We start from the raw sequence: 16,946 nt of genomic DNA on the forward strand, positions 1-16,946 counted from the left end.
TCTATTATTCATCACCTAATCTGCATAACCTCATTCCTTTTTATGGGCAAAGGACAGATGTCAGACTTCTAACTATTTAACTCTTATGCTGAAGTTCTTTTGTAAGCTATGAAGACTTGGTATGCTATATATTATACAATTTTCCTACTATCTTCTATCCTTTTTTACAAATATACATTATGTTCTGATCTAGAGAATGGTTGGAATTCATGTAACATTCAGAAAAAGAGGAGACTGGAGAACCCATGGGGTTTTCCCCATTTAGCCACCTTGCTAACACTGATGCTGATCAGAAGCAGTTATACACCAGAGTGGAGGAAACTAGGCATTCTTGTCCTGTGGGCTTTTGAGAAAAGCCTATTGGTGGGGTTGGCAGAGCTGATATAGGGAGCTATGGTCCAGAAACTCAGAAAATGAAGGTGGTCAGTGCTGAGATATTTAATATGGCTTTGATTTCCAGTATGGTGGAAAAAAAAGATTGGGCTTAGTCATGCTGTGACTGTGTTTTTTTAACAGCCAAATTTGTCAAAAAGAGTTAACATCTGATAAGCCAAGATACATATCAGGTTTTGTGTCGGAATATCTATAACAGAACTGAGCAACAGATTTTATCCTGCTAATATTTTGTTGAAGAACATCATACAGCAGATTATCTTTTCAGTTAACTTTGCCATCAATGTCCATTTACATACCCAGTGATCCCATCTCCATAGGCAAACAAAATATTCCATCTCCTATATCCTGAGTAAATGTGAAAAGGCAGCTTTACTGACTTGATAAATAATCTCAAATATTTTACTCCAGGGTCTTGCTATTTTCAACACCTTATTATCTCACAGTCAGACAATTGTTAATCTCATTATTTAGTTTGCATGAAAGTCTTCTACACCTGATCTGTTGGTTATCAGAAAAGTGTAAAAAAGTGTAAGCTAATGGTAAATTCTGAGTTTAACTGGACTATAAATTATGGAGTCATAATATAAATTAACAACTAGATGTCAGTTGTGATTTTTTGTTTTTCTTTTTGGGGGTGTGTCTTTGGTTCTATGGCTTTCTTTGCAGCTCTATGTATGTTACAAAAAGGAGTTTTATCCAGTGTCCCTTGAAATTTGAGACAGACACTCCTGGGTTTTACATCAGATCCTAAAACCATTTGCATTAAAAAAAATATAAAAAATAATCATTTTAGGACTAGAATTTTTTTGAGAATTCAACCTCATTTTTTCCATGAGTTTAAGATGTACTGAATCCATAGGTGGTAATTGTAGAAATTAGCCAATGTCTTAGAAACTAATTTCTAAAATTATGTTTTCTGGGTTCATTCTTCCTTGTCCCTTTTTCAGAAAAAGGCAAGAGGAAAAAGAGCCACTTGATATTTCACCATAAGCAGAAGACAATGAAGTAAGCTCAATGCATTGCACCCTACAGTGTAACAAAGCCCTTGTGTCTACAAGTACCTCTATGTGTTATTGTAATACAAGTAATTAGTAATCATTATTTATAGATGAGTACTGGCTCTGCAGTTGTCAGCTGACCAGGTAACCAGCTGTTATTTAGTTATCTATCTCAGTAGACTTCTTTCAGATAAAAAGTAGGAATGTACATAAATACCTCGATTTTGTGTTGTTCTTGTATCTAGGCTAACATTTGGATCATGTAGAAACTGCAGTTCTCAATGTGGTACCTCTTTCTCATATTTTTAAAGTTGAGTTTTGTTTGTTTGTTTGCTTGCTTGTTTTTTTCTGAGCCTTTCCAAATATGTACCTGAACTTGTTTTATTAAAGAAACCTCATCAGAGTCCTTGGGGGTCTTCAAAGATCTCCCTCATGCATATTTCCCTCCTTTGCTCCCTCCTTCCTTTCATGGCCATTATGTTCCCTAGTGGGCAACCTAATAATCAGTTCTTTGAAGGAGGAAGAATACTCATATAATTTGAAAAGAGGTCCAGACAAATCATAATGTTTCTTTGCCTCTTAACTTCAGTCTAGTATGTATTGTGCATCTTCTCTGCTACTCACAGTCCTAAAAGATAAAATTCAGGATAGCTGGTCACAGAAGAATGTCCCATTAGAGAAATGCAAAGAACAGATGAATGGGGAGAGGGCCATATGGGGTTTTGGCTGTTCCATGCTCACAGAGTGATAGGAGCACTACCAAGCTTGTGTGGGTAGAAAAAAATGACAATGATTCAACCATCATTAAATTAGTGCAGATGTCTCCTGCAGCCTCCCACAGTAGTCTTCACCATGAGCTCAGATGATTTGGATAAAGGTCTAGACTAAATCATTATGAAGTCTGTATGGATTCTGGCTGTTTGGAGATTGACATATGTTACACACTTGCAGCTTTTGTGATACTCATTTGTATACAATTTGTCTGTATTCGTGCTAAGACAGAGTTTCTCTTTTGATGAAACATTGACCCCATATTTTGAATGTTTGAAATCACAGGTAGGTTAGGTGTTCACAGCAAACGACTCCAAACAGTGCCCACACTTATAGTACTGCTGTTTTTCCCTCTTTGGAAACAGGTTACCTGATGTGCCAAAAATGGTAATGATTTTCACTGAAATTCTAGTCTCCATATGTACTGAGAGGGGGGCTGCAGGACTCAATACAAGTAGCTAGAGAATCAGAGGTAATACATTACTAAGTATCAGACCCTGCTGAAGTGAGCACAGTTGCTTATTTCTGCATATTTAATATTGTCTCTCTGTAATGGTTTGTGTTCTCCTCTCCTCTGTCAATTCTTCCAGAAAAGCATTATCAAAGGCAGAAGCTATGTTCTATCTCTAGTGGTTTAAAAAATATCTCAAATCTAATGGTATTGCAAATTGATCGCATTATGAGAGACATAACCATTGCAAGTAGGTTTGTAAGAAATTCACAGGAATGCATGACTTAGTGGAAATGCATGGGAAATTACATTAGGAAGCTTTGAAAACCACAGAAGTGATGTGGCAAATAATTTCTTGTGAAACTGCATGAAATCATAATAACTAGTTTCAACCAGGTTTTTCTGAATAACTCACAATTCTGCACGAGTTATCCCTAATAAATATCTAACTGCAAAAAAATGGGGGGAAATAATCAAATTATTCTCATGGTATATCTGTTTATTCTGATGTATGACATTCTGATGTTACTATGTAACTGCAAATATAGTGACTCTGAAGAACTAATGTTTTATTTGACATCTCATGAGGAATTACTTTGTATCATTTCCTAGCTACATTTGTTTTCACATTCCAAGTAACATGAAAAATACTTTTTAGTAAGAAAAAATTTATACTGTACCCGTGTGCACAGTTCACAGGTTAGTGTAAGTACACTAAAAGTAAATTATATTATCACATGTAAGCACATAGTTTATAAGATAATCAATATGTACGTACTCAGAATTTAATTTTGCAGTTCTCTATTTCACTCAGTTACCTTCTTAACAGTTTTCAATTTTAGCCCAAAGCTGGCTGCATAGCTGATGTTTATATTTCTGCACTGTAGATGTGTTTGACAGCCAATTGCTAGAAAAGAGCTTTCTATTTGCACTGCCAGCTTTACACATTATGTGGTTTCAGATAGTACTTACTTCCTTATGTTCAGACACTGAAGTATGCTAAGCAGTCATCTTAAGTTTGAAAAATTACCTTAAGAAAAAGGTATTTTAATGCTTTAAGGTTTGTTTTATGAAATATTATTCAATAACAGAATGAATTCTGCATGGATTTGAAATTCTTTTGTTAAGAAGTAAGACAGTTTAAATTTATAATCACTAGGATCCTCCTAATCCTTATGAGCCAAGCATGATCAGAAGCCAGGGTGGTGAAAGCAGAGCCTTGAAGGGTTGTAAAATCATGACAACTTAAATAAATAAATAGAAATATCCTGTCATCTTTGACCACACTGGCCTATTGTACTTTTTTCTGCCTTCACTGATCTAGGCTATAGCTTGTTTAATTTTGATAGATTTTGTAAGCAACCATCAAATTACTGCTGAGAGTATGTAGTGATTAACTTTTTTATTCCTATTCTGCAATCCTAAGTGTATGTATTGTACGGTATTACTGTGACATTCACGGGGGAAAATAATTTGAAAAACACAAAGAGGTCTTAGTGCTCAAGTGCAATGTACTCTGTGCCTGAGAATGAAGCCTGGCAAGTTATAATAAGCTTTTAAAGAGGAAAGAAAAAATCCAGCTCAACCAACATGGAAGGAAAAGCTCAGAACACTCTGAATAAGGTGATGATGATGATTAAAGGAACAGAAGAGAAGGTTTTGATACATACAAACTGCTGAACTGCTGTCTAGCTCTTTCAGTAGGAAATTCCCATGGTTTATGGTTTTTTACAGGCTTACCCATCTTCTGTTTATATAGAGGAAGGAGCAGCAAGACAGACTCTCCTGGCAGTCGAAACTGACAGCCAAAAGGGAACACTCTTCTGAAGTCATGTTTGGAGACTTCACACAATCCTGCAGGTAGTAGAAACTACAGTGTAGTTTGTGTCCAAGACTGACAAGGTGGAGGAGTGAGCAAACGGCTTTACCATTATTTCACTGAGTTGGGAAACAGTGACAAGTGCAGGAGGCACTGTTAATTATACTGCATGAAGCACTGGAATTGTTAATATAAGTGCTTGACCCCGAAGAGTAAGCGATGACAGACAGATACTTTTTCTCCCTAAAAGGATACAGAAGAGGGAATATGTTTTGCAGGACTAAAACCGCATGCAATTTTTGAGTCTCTCTATACCCAGCTTTCAGATGTCCTGTGGTGAACCACAGTACAGTACAAAGGAAATAATGGAGAAGCAAATGAGATGGGAAAGAATTCCTCTTTGTCAGTATGACACAATTTCGTTGCATGTTTCTAAGTATCAGAAACATTTAGGTTAAAATTTCAAGACCTTTTCACAGGAGCAGTGTCTGCTGGAACCCAAGAAAGGAGCAGCAGTCTGGGTTCAGAAATAGTTACATGAACTCCAAGCTAGGCACAAAGCCAACTACAAAAAGGTGCCAGCCATCTGAGGCCACTTGACATAGGACACTTGGGCGTTAAATAGCTACAGAAAGCGGTGACTAAAGGCGGCAATCCAAGCTGCGGTGGGACACAGGTTGTATGTGGTGGGGTTGTTCTCAGGACAGAAGGGAAGACAGATGGTATTCCCAAATGGAAAAGGCCAAGGCCAGAACTAGGAAAACAGAAAGGTTTAGCTGTCATCTGGCTTAACATAAGGATTCAGAAGAAGCAAGGTATATAAGAAATACATAAAGAAAAAGCAACCTAAGACCATGCTTTGGAATGAAGATAGCAGACAGTAGAAACATAATACCTTGTCTTTGTTGCCATCACAATCACTGAAGGTGAACGTGGGATTGTGGGTTTGAGGAAGACCTGCATCTGAGGGAAACTTTGTGTTGGGGGGCATGGTTTCCTCCCTCTTAGGGAGTTCCGCTGGCAGGGGGAACAGCTTCCTGGAAACTGGCAATAGATGACAATTCTAATTAAAAATTAATATTATGGTTAACTGGAGATAAATGCGTACAGCTGTTTTGGAAGGGTATGGGTAGTCCTATGCTCTGCATGATTTTTCTTAATGTGGCTTTTTGTGAGACTTAATGTGGGTTTCTCTCTCCCTCTGTTCCTCCCATCTGTAAAAACAAGTATAGTTACCTTTTTTTTCCTCACAAGGCATTGAGTGAAAATAAATATTAAAAAACATTAATTCAGCCTTGTGAGGGAGGTGATACATGACACTTAAACAAAGGATCAGTGTTGCTCCAACCAAAAAGGTCTTAGAGCAGATTTAGTCACATTCCTGAGCTTTCCTTTTGCATCACTTGGTCATAATCAGTGAGTTAGAGCAGATTGTTAGATCCAAACCTTGTCTCTGGATTTTAAACAACAGTTCCCTGTAGTGTATTATAAGATGATACCAAAAGGTAGGCAATGAAAAGCAGTTTGTGCACAGTTGCAGTATGAATATAAGCAGAGACAAAATTAGCAAATCAAATAGAATAAAAAAGCAGTAGCAAAGAATAAACAGAAACATAAAAGAAGCCATCTGGAATCAAAGATACTCAAATAACATGGTAGGAAACTGAGGCAGACAAAAGCAGAGATTACAGTCTTAAATGAAAGTGTTTGGGGTATCATTGCTTTAATTCTCTTTGAATATGGTTATGAAACTGCAGCTGAGAAGTGTGAGTAGTAATGTCTTCTGACAGTTACTCCAAAGGCTTCAAGTTACATGATTCTCATAATTTAAATGAAACCTTTGTCATCCATGGACATGTCTGTTTCCTTTCTAAAAGTGTTCCAAGTACTGACATAATGTCAGGTAAATCAAGTCTGTGCCCCAATTATTATTCTGAATAATAATACAGAATATTTGTTTTTCCTCTTCCCCATTGTGCAGCTATAATTTCCATTACTAAAGATGGGATCAGCCTATCCATGGAGAAAATGAAAGATTCCATTAAATTTAAATTACCTTCACTTTATTAATTCTGCATTGTGTTCAAATGAATCTATAATAGTTTAATTATGAATTATTTTAAAACTGTGGGTTGTCAATAAAAGTCCTCATTGTCTACTATGTGTCAGAGCACATCAACAATACACACAAAAACCTTCTGTAACACCTAATGATGTTGATATTTTTAGAAAAAAAATCTCTGCAATATCACATACAGAAAGGAGCACATGATGAGTAAGGTACATTACAGTTTTGAAAGCACTGGTATATATAAATCATTGTGAAAGTCACCAGAATCCTTCCGTACTTTCACAAAATGATCTAGAGCTTCTTAGAATCCAGCAGTTTTGGAAAAGACTCATAAAAGATGAAAATTCTGTCTCTTAAATTCATTAAATGGGGTCTGCCTCATAAATGAGGAATTTTATTGCGAGGCATAGGTAGGGAAAAAATAGAAGAACCTGAAGCATCAGAATAGTGTTGATGTGTTATGTGTGTATCAGTGTAACATCAAGTGAAAATCAGTGATGTGCAAGTTAATCCCTTAGAAAAGATTCCAGAGTTATGAGGGAGAAGAATTATGTAAATTTTAAAATGAAGTTTTAAGGGCAGATTATGTCTTTTCCCTCGAAGCAAGTAAGGGGTAATTCCCTTGTAATTACATGAGGATGAATTAATTACTTTCCAATAAACTCAAATAAAAACTTGACTACATAATACCACCTTCTCTTTTCTTAATTAAAAATGTCCAGGAGTATTTTCATAATATGCAGATTTCCTCCTCTTGTGAATTATTGATATATTTGTGCTTTTTTACTAATACGAGGAAATTGGGGTTACAAAACCTCTGTTCGGTGATGCATCACGTATGGCCTACCCTGTATGAAGTTGTGCATCAACACCACACCTGGAGAGAATTCAAAGTGCCCCATCTTACTACAAAGGCCAGTCAAAAGCTTTCTGCTAATTTGGGGTAGGGAATAGGTGCATTATGTATTTTCCTGATGGTGAAAATATGGCTTCAACATGAAATCGATTGTGCTGAGCAAACTTGTTTTGACTACGTGGATTATCCAGGTAGCTGACTGAGGGCAGGTGAGACAGTTTCCACAAAGAGACTCATAAATCTCCAACCTAGCTTGGAGCTTCCGGCCTTTGTCCATAAATTAAGTCCTTTGCTGCCATGTACTTATGAACCATATACTTCTTAAGAAAATGTGGTTAAATATATTATAAGCATCTATGGAACAGGAGAATTAAGTATCAGTAACATGCTTATGTATTTGTTCTTTTACTGCAAAGTAGCACTTTCTCGTGGTTTAAACCCAGTCAGGCAACTCATTCACTCACTCCCCCCCTTCTTGCCCTCCCCCTGCTCCCAGAGGGACGGAGAGGAGAATTGAAAAGAATGCAACTCCCACATTTTGAGATAAGAACAGTTTAGTAACTAATGCACAACACAAATCACCACCGCTACCACCACCAACAACAATGATAAGAGAAAATAGCGAGGGAAGAGAACACAACACCTCACCACCAGCCTACCAATAACTCGTCCCCCAGCCCAACCAAGCACTGACCGATACCTCCTCCAACCCCGCCGTCCCAGCCCTTCTGGGCATGCACAGTTACCTCCTGGGCATGACATGCTGTGGTATGGAATACCTCTTTGGTCAGTTTGGGTCATGTGTCCTGTCTGTGCTTCCTCCCGGCTTCCCCTCCTCCCTGGCAGAGCATGAGGCTCACAAAGTCCTTGGCCAAACCAAAACATCATTGTTATCAGCTCTGTTCCCGAGCCAAAAGTCAAAACACAGCACTGCACCAGCTACCAAGAAGGAGAAAAATGACTGCTACTGCTGAACCCAGGACACACTTTTACATACACAGAATATAGAGGCTCTTTGAATAAGTTTCATCTCCGCAGTTTCTCTTGCATTGATTGTAATTATGCATATTTGTAATGTATGTACATGGGAGACTATAAATATATGTTATTTATTTGAATAGCGTGTTGGCAATAGTTTCAGATATGCATGCATTATTAGTGAAAATAATGGTAGTTTTGTGGAAGTACACCATGTACTGTGTATGCTGTTACCATTAATACTTGCTTCATTGATTATCATCTGTATTGTAACATAGAATAGCAAAAGAATTAATAATGATTAGAAACTGCAGTTTTCTGAGGGTTCATTTTGAATGAAGGTCATTTTTAGGAACAGACCTGTGGTGAGGCTATATGGGAGACTTTAGTTGGGTATTAATATAAGGCATCTGCATCACCATTAAAGCCAGGAGAGGATCCAAAACCTCTCCGGTTGCCATAAATTCAGGCACAAATTGTGTTGCATCTGCTACTTTAAGGGAGAGAGATGTGTGATTTCATAGTCGCACAGGCAGCAAAGTGATGGAAGAAGAAGATTTCACTTCCTTTGAAGTCTGATTAACTGAATCTCACATAAAGGAAGTGAGTTTGACTCTCTCTGAACCTGATCAGGTTTTCTGGTAAACATGCTTTTCTGTTTGTTTGGGGATGCTGTCTGGTAGTGGGGCATAGGAACGACCTATAGATGTCTCCATTTTAAAATAGCAATTCTTGCCACATTTCTCAGTACTGCTCTGAAAAATAACAGCTTGGCCTTCAAGCACAGGCTCAACAAATAAAGCTACAGGTGTGGAAAGCAGTTTCACATTTACAACATTTGTGAGGATTTTTCAGCAGAAACTGATATTCATTTATCATATTCATTATGCCTCTCTATCATTCACCTAGACCCTATATAATTATGTGGTTAATGATCTTTAACCTTCACATGACCACAGCTTGCTGAAGCTTGACAATTGCTGTAAATTATCATTCACATTTGCTAGAAGAGAGGAAATACTACTTGGAAAAAAATACTGTGCTTTCTGGCTTAGAATTTCCATTCAGGTCAGTAATTTAACTTTGTAAGTAGATGATGATTTAATCCTAAATCCAAACAATGAAATTATTTTGAAAAAATGGCTCTTTCATAGGTCATTTATTACAATATTTTGATAGTACAGTGCAAGAATTTCAAAACCTAGAAAGATATTTTAATTGGTCAGCCTGAATGCTCACCATAGAAAGCACATGTGATTCTAGTAAATGCTATATTCTGGTTTGGGTGTTTTGTTGGGAGGTTTTTTTATTTTTTTTTATTTTTATTTTTAATTAAAAATGAAAAAAACATTTACTCTTTTTTCCTTTTTTTTTTCCCACTACTAATTTTTAGGTTAAAAAACTGATCTGCTAATCATACTCAGTTTCAACTTCCAGGTTATAAAATGCTTCTAAATCTTCTACTTTTGTTGAATGTTTAGTCCTTCATTTTACGGAGTTTCAAATAGCAATGTCTATTTCTTTTGATGCAAAGGACTTTAATTTATTAGAGGAAACAATTAATTGTAATTATAGAGGGTTTTTCATTATTATATATTATTATATAATATAGAGTTTTTTCGGGCAAACTGAGATGTTCCAAATTCCTTTGCTGAGTTGTGTGTGCCTAGACAGTGTTATGATATTATACCACTCTAATTCAGCTGTGGATACTGACAAAATCTTCATAGCCAATGTTAATAATGTATAGATTTTATTTAGGGATCAAATAGACAAAGTATAAACAACCTGTTTAAAATACAAATAGGTTCTAGATTGATCTTGACAGGCTCTGGGACCCTGAAAATATTTTTTTGTGTTCCTAATACCTACATTGAGTATAATCCTGTTCATAAGGACAATAATCTTTAAGGTAAAAAAAATCTGTGGTAACGTACTAATGTGTCTTATCAATTGGACAAAACTGCAGTACCAACCAACTGGAGAGTGCTGTTAACTTTAAATAACATAACATAAATTGCACTGATTATTCTCAAGTAAAAGCTGATGGAAACTACAAAAAGAAAACCAGAGGTTTTGAAACAGGGCTCTGCAGTCACTTTATGTGTACGTTCGTGTAGGTTGTGTAGGGAGAGTGAAATGCATTGAGTCATTCATATTCACAGACAGTTGAAGTGCTTTTAAAAAGTTGTTAAAACAGTGGTGTGGCAGTAGCTGGTGTGGTAATAATGTGTTGCCCAGCAAAACACGGGGGGTGAAGTTACACCTCTTGTACTCAGTGGGAGTTCTGCTGTTACTGCAGAGGAGAGAATACAATGGTGGCCCAAGTTTTGTATGTATAAGAAACCAGATGAAATGGAAAATCAGACCTGAATGCAATTGTCTGCTGTGCTCATTGCAACAATTCAGGGTTCCTTTTTTGTAAGGTGCTGTTACTGAGTTTTCTAAGTTTTTATTCCTAACAGATAATTTAAAGATATAACTGTATGTGACCAATTATCTTCTGAAGAACCTGCAAAGCCTACTTGTGGCATGACTTGTGGCTCTGCTGTAGCCAGCGTTACAAGACCTTTTTTCCACACCTATTTTAATATCTTAATGGAAGTTCTTATATCAAATGACAATGTTGTCCAGCCCTAGCAACCACTGCTATCAATTGAAGAGCAAAATGCATAACCAGCAACAATTTTTGTTGAGTTGTCTGCACTAAAATGAGCAAACAGGAATAAGTAGTAATAGTAGTTGCTGAAAGTCATGTTGCAGCTTACTTAAGCAGGTTGATTGTATTTCCTTCAGCCTATCTTTTGTGAGGCAGAAATAAATAATAATAAATGCAAATTATATTTTTAATGACATATTATTCACTTCTTACTGTTCACATTGAGTGTGTTTGATGTAACAGTAAATAGAATTTAAAACATTATTACAGTATATTTATTGTCCAGTGGTTTTGAAAGTGTTGACACTAATACATATGGTCCAGCAACTGGCGTGCTTGTTGTTGCAAATGAGAAGTTTTTTGATATAATCTGGTATTTAGTACTTGGCTCTGACCCTATAAAAGAATCAGTAGTAGTCCATTGTTTCCAGTGTTCTTCAGTTCGGGCTCTTAAGTAACAAATAAAAAAAAAATCAGAAAAGAAATACCTACTCTTCCTGTCCTGTTTCAGATCATTATAATCCTATCTTGGTTTTTTGAAAAGTCAAGTTCACTCTAAATATATTTCTTTTTTTTTTTTTGAGGCATTGAGAAGAAAAGGAAGATATGTCTAAGGATTCTTCTTAGATTTCTGGAAACTTGCTTTAGCAATACTTTCTTTCAGGGGAAATGCTTTCATAGTAATGATCTTAGAACCTTTTAACTTCTGCTAACAGCTGAGTTCTAAAATTCTGTGAATGCTGTCTGTTACAGCATTTGCATAGCTGCCAGTGTTCAGCCATTTTCAATCACCTGAAAATAAGATGAAAGCAATAACTAAAAATAAGAAACTAGATTAAAATATATATTATTGTTAATCCTTCACCCTTTGATCTAACAGGTTAAGGACATTTTGTGCTTGTTCATTTTGGCTGATAATAGTTTTGAAGACATTTACATTTTAGAACAGGGATTTAAAATATATATAACAGCTGCTTTTTAAATAGAAAGTCTAATTATGCCTATGATTACATTCACTTTTGATTAGTATGCATACAAATTCCCACTCTCCTTGTGTATTCAAGCTGCGATCTGGATCACTTATGCTAAGATAAAAGTACAAAAGAATAGCTTCAGAAAATGTATGGTTAGACGAGTACAAAAATATTTCAGGGTATAATTTTTGTCTCTAAAATGCTTTATTTTCCCTTTTAGTTACACACAGACCTGGATCCCGGCAGCAGCAAAATCAAATATATTCTGTCAGGAGATGGAGCTGGAACAATCTTTGTGATCAATGACAAAACTGGAGACATTCATGCAATGAAAAGGCTTGACCGTGAGGAAAAAGCTGAATACACTCTAACAGCTCAAGCAGTCGACAGGGATACAAACCAACCTCTCGAGCCTCCCTCAGAATTCATTATTAAGGTTCAAGACATCAATGACAATGCCCCAGAGTTTGTTGATGGTCCATATCATGCCACAGTTCCAGAAATGTCTGTTGTAGGTATGTATGTCTAAACGTTGACTAACTTTGTTTACTCACAGTTTAAACTATGCCAGAATGCCATTGAGTTGTTGATGAATAGTATGATATTTATTATGTTGTTAGCATTAATTTGCATATTTTCAAATCTCTTCATGGCCAAAGCTTTCATCTGCAGCATAATAGTAGAGTCCCTTAGTAGTAAGAAATGACTAACAGATGTATTAATGTGTCTTTCTTTGTCCAACAACACTTTAATGGACTAAATTTATATTCCTTTTATGATGCTGTATTGTTATTGAGAAGGATTTAACAAGATTTGCTCCAACATGACACTCTAATCCTGCTGATATTTTGTTGATGTTTAATTATGTGTTTTTGTATTTTCATACACTGTTGTAGCACTTGCTGTATGTTGACATTTTTTTCCTCAAAGTGCAACTGTAATCAGCCAAAAACATTGACATGAAAGATTCTGTGTCTGGGAATTGATGGTTAGACTCCAGAGTGGACTTAACCAATTAGCAGTAAGATCTGCATGGAGGATGGAAGGGGAAAGCAGAGAAAGCTGTGGGAAAAGATGGTGAAAAGGGAAATTAAGTGGGTGAAAGCAGAGAAAAAGAAAGGCGTAGGAAATCATCTTCTTAATACATTTTACTTATACTTACTGATTTTGCTGGATTTGTGTGAATCTATTTCCTCATGGATTAATATAGTAGATTTTTTTTTCCTACATAGTTTGTCCCTTGTTCTGAAATTGCAGATGTATAAATTTGTACTTAGAGAGGTACACATTTATGTCCCTACTGACACATACACATCAAGTGCAGGTGTTCTTTAGCTGTCCCTAAAGCAAAGGGGAAGTAAACCCATCAAACTGAAAGACTCAATTTCAGGGTAATATAAGAATTCAATATAATCAAAGACAACAAAATCTGGCCATGAAATGCAGAGTAAATTCTAATGTTTTCTACTACTAGGTTGAGGATAATGTGCTTTTCAGCAAGTTGTCTGCGTCGGTCAAAGCAAGATAATTGAAGGAGCGCCAGGGCACTTTGTAAAATAAAGCAGCAGCCTATTAAAAAGTTTCAAAACCACCATTCTGTCTTTTTAGTTAAAAACAGGAGGAATGGGAGGATCTAGAACCATTGTCTCTCTCACATTCAGTAGAATGAGTTGTACCAAGTCATTTTCAAATATAGGCACAGTGTGCTGGCTGCACAGTGATAATCAAGGCTTCAATTTTTATCATCACTTCTCCAAGAGATTTTCATATCTTGGTTGCATTGAATTGCTTGTGTCGAAACTGATACATGAATTTTCAAGCCTGCATGTCAGTTCTTTTACCAAAACATAGGCTTAATTTGTGAAGTTACTTCTAATTATACAGCAGCAAAAGCATAATATGGACCTGCTTTCAGAAGATATTTCTGCCAAGCTCTAGGCAAGAAAATGGCTTAATTAAATGAAATAAATAAATTTTAAAAAATGGGAATAGAAGGACGAATAAAAATTGAAGGCAGTTAATCCTTCTATGAATGGGACTTGTTTGGTATTCTAGGAAAAAAGAAAATTAAGATACTTGCAGACAAGAAAAGATGGTTTCTGATCACAGATGCTATTACAAAAATAATTTATATCTGTACATGTGAACAACATTTATAATGCCTAGTAGAAACATGGCCCCTATCCAAGGAGGATTCACTATAAAGAAGATGAGGAAAAAAAACAAAACCAAAAACTTTGACAGGAAACTAGACTAGATAAATAAACATCTACTGAATGGGTGAGGTTTAAAAGATCTCATAAGATCTTTTAATGAGAGGAGGAGAATAAAAGGTAAAACATTAATGAACGAGGGAAAGTGAAACAATTGAGAAAAGTGTTAGGGTGAAAGAGGAGGGGTAAAAATATAAAGGAAAATCATGAGAGATTAATTAAAATGTAAAACTTTATCGGGGAAAACTTTATAGTAGAAGATTGTAGAAGAAGTGACCAACATCTGGACATAGATGTCGGTTTAGGGAATAGTGAAAGGGGCTGGCTTTCAGAGGATACTGTTTCACCTGCTTTCCCTAGCGTGAGGGAGAGGGGTGAAGTGAAATAGTTGTTCACTGAACTGCCTCTGAAATAATGTATTTCCACATTTTTGTGTATTCCTAAACTGCAGGAAAGAGTTTGGTCCAAAATGAGTTTATTCTGACAACACAAATACAGGTAAAAATTTATTATGGATTACCACGGAGGTCTACCATTTATTGCCTTTATTTCTGAAACTATGCAAGTTTTGCACATTTATCCTTTATGATCCCTGACCATTGCATGTTTGGGTTTTTTTATGTGACATTCTTAGGGGTTCATGCGTTCAAGCTGTTTCTCTAAAGAAGCACAAACATGCACTCCTTTTGTGGAAAACAGAACCTAATTCTCATCTCCTGCTTCAAAATTTAGAGTATGTTTGCCATTGCATAACACAGGTCATGAATGAGTGGCATACACACTCCAATCTGTAGCTTAATCCCTGATGAAACCAGATTTCTAGGCTGGAAGGTTGAAGATGAGAATGTAACCCCTTCATTAATGTTGCTGTTGCTATTTCCTTCTCCCTTCCTTTCTTAACCCACAGGTGGCACCATCGAGAGCTGTATTAAATGGCTGTCCATGGAGTATTTTAACTATTTTAACTTCCTTGAAATTTTGTTAAAATGACTTTCAACTTCTCTACAGTGTTTATGAGAAAACTGTTTCGTTTCAGAGTTCAAGGATTTTTTTTTTGTTTGCTTTTCTGCCACACTAATTATTTCACTTCTATTATCCACTTAATAATTCCCCTTAAAGAGAGCTCCACCCACTGCTAATTTCAGCCTTGATGTTCTTATTCAGGATAAAGCAAAATTCTGTTAAACCCCTTTCATCAAAATGCAATTCTGACTCCTGAAACAGAAGAGGAACTCACATATTCTATATATAGCACTTATGTAATGAGGATGCAGTACAAGGCATTTTATTTTTGGACCTCTGTGGAAAGCAGTGCATAAAATACAGATGAACACATTAGCCTTTCATTGCTCTGTAACGTAATGTTGAGGTTCTAACACAATGCAGTTTTTCTACTAGGTGAAATAAATACTGGTCTTCCGTTCCTTGGTAGAAGAGATATATTATATGAAAATCAGTGGTATTTTTGCGTATCTATAACATGAATGCTACACTATGGGGAATGTGAAAACTGAATGTACATTCAAGCCTCTGTATGTGGTATGTATGAATGAGGGGGTGTGTGTGCCAATATATGAAATCATCACACATATAAGGCCACAGTTGAGCCTGTTTGAGTTTTATGTTATATATCAGTGATATCTGGAAAATCCTGCTTCCCTAATAAAACAAAAGAAAGGGATTAGCATGACTTTCCTCCCACCGGTTGGTGCAAAGACGGCTAGTATTGCACTGTGTTATCTCCTGTAGGAATGATGCTCACTTTTCAGCTGTCTTTACAGCGCACACACCCACACGTGTACTGAGTGCTGTGTATCGTCACTGTGTTCAGAGTTATTTTGAAATCATTTATTTCTCTCTTTGAGGAAAGAGAGGAGCACATTCAAGAAAAAGTTTTGAGAACTAAATTGAATTTTCCTTTACTTCATCCTTGTGTTCCCTTATTATTTTTTACATAATTCCTATATAATCTACCATAGTAAGCCCTGTTCCTTAACTCCAAAATTATGAATTTGCTTGTGAGAGCTAATAGTGTGTATGGAGAATATATTCTTTGCTGAAACTGAGCACTCTAATCGTTTAACTCTGATACTGGTTTTCTTAAGGAATTAAAGATCGAAAATTGAAATCTGTGGAATCACTTCATTTTAACAGTGTTGCATTTCACAAATAGGAAATAATTTAATTTGCCTGTAAATCTTGCTTAATTACTTTTTGATTTAAAGGGACACACTGGGAATGAAACCCAGTTAAGACCTTTCAAAAAAGAGATTCAGCTAAGCTTCTGGGAGGAAGCTTCTTTTTTTCTTCCTCCCATTTGTCTGTGAGCTCTGTATACATGCCTGCAGTGAAGATAGCGTATTATGTAAATGAATGAGCAATCTTAGAAGATCCACAAGGGTAATTGGAACTGGTCCTGTAGCTTATTTAAAGAAAAGAAAAGAAATCCAAAACCACCACGCCACCTCCCTCGAGTATGTTCAGTTTCTGTGTTGCCTTCTCAGCTACACACAGATCCATGAATACCCTGGAAGCATGCTGCAGAGGTGATAATGGGAGCAAAAGTGAATATTGTCCCCCTTAAGTTTCAGGATCTTTTTTTCAGGAGAGAACGAGGAGTGAAATTTCTTGATTCCTTTCTTAGTGAAGCCAAGAATGTTTAGACAGCTAGTGACATGTTGAAAGACAGAAGACGACAGAAGTAGAGTGACAAATGTGTTGGTGAAATAAAAAAGGACACAGATGGAAAAAGAACAAAAG

General features: G+C 36.2%; 1 protein-coding gene across 3 annotated transcripts in view; it reads left to right on the top strand.

Moving 5' to 3' along the window:
- Positions 1 to 16,946, top strand: part of CDH8 (cadherin 8) — a 162,238-nt gene that overhangs the window by 45,588 nt on the left and 99,704 nt on the right. For 2 of the 3 annotated variants that reach the window (XR_009964736.1, XM_062618270.1), the window contains exon 4: positions 12,194 to 12,488. Coding sequence is in view for 2 of the 3 variants with exons in the window: in XM_062618270.1 (XP_062474254.1) it covers positions 12,194 to 12,488 (295 nt within the window). In the remaining variant the exon portion in view is untranslated. Of the gene's footprint in view, positions 1 to 2,617; positions 2,638 to 12,193; positions 12,489 to 16,946 lie in introns of those variants that run through there. The other variant, XM_062618271.1, reaches the window with a different exon arrangement.

This window comes from Pezoporus occidentalis, unplaced genomic scaffold (genome assembly GCF_034315485.1).
Source record: "Pezoporus occidentalis ecotype Australia unplaced genomic scaffold, CSIRO_AGI_Poc_V1 ctg20, whole genome shotgun sequence".
Lineage (NCBI taxonomy): Eukaryota > Metazoa > Chordata > Aves > Psittaciformes > Psittacidae > Pezoporus > Pezoporus occidentalis.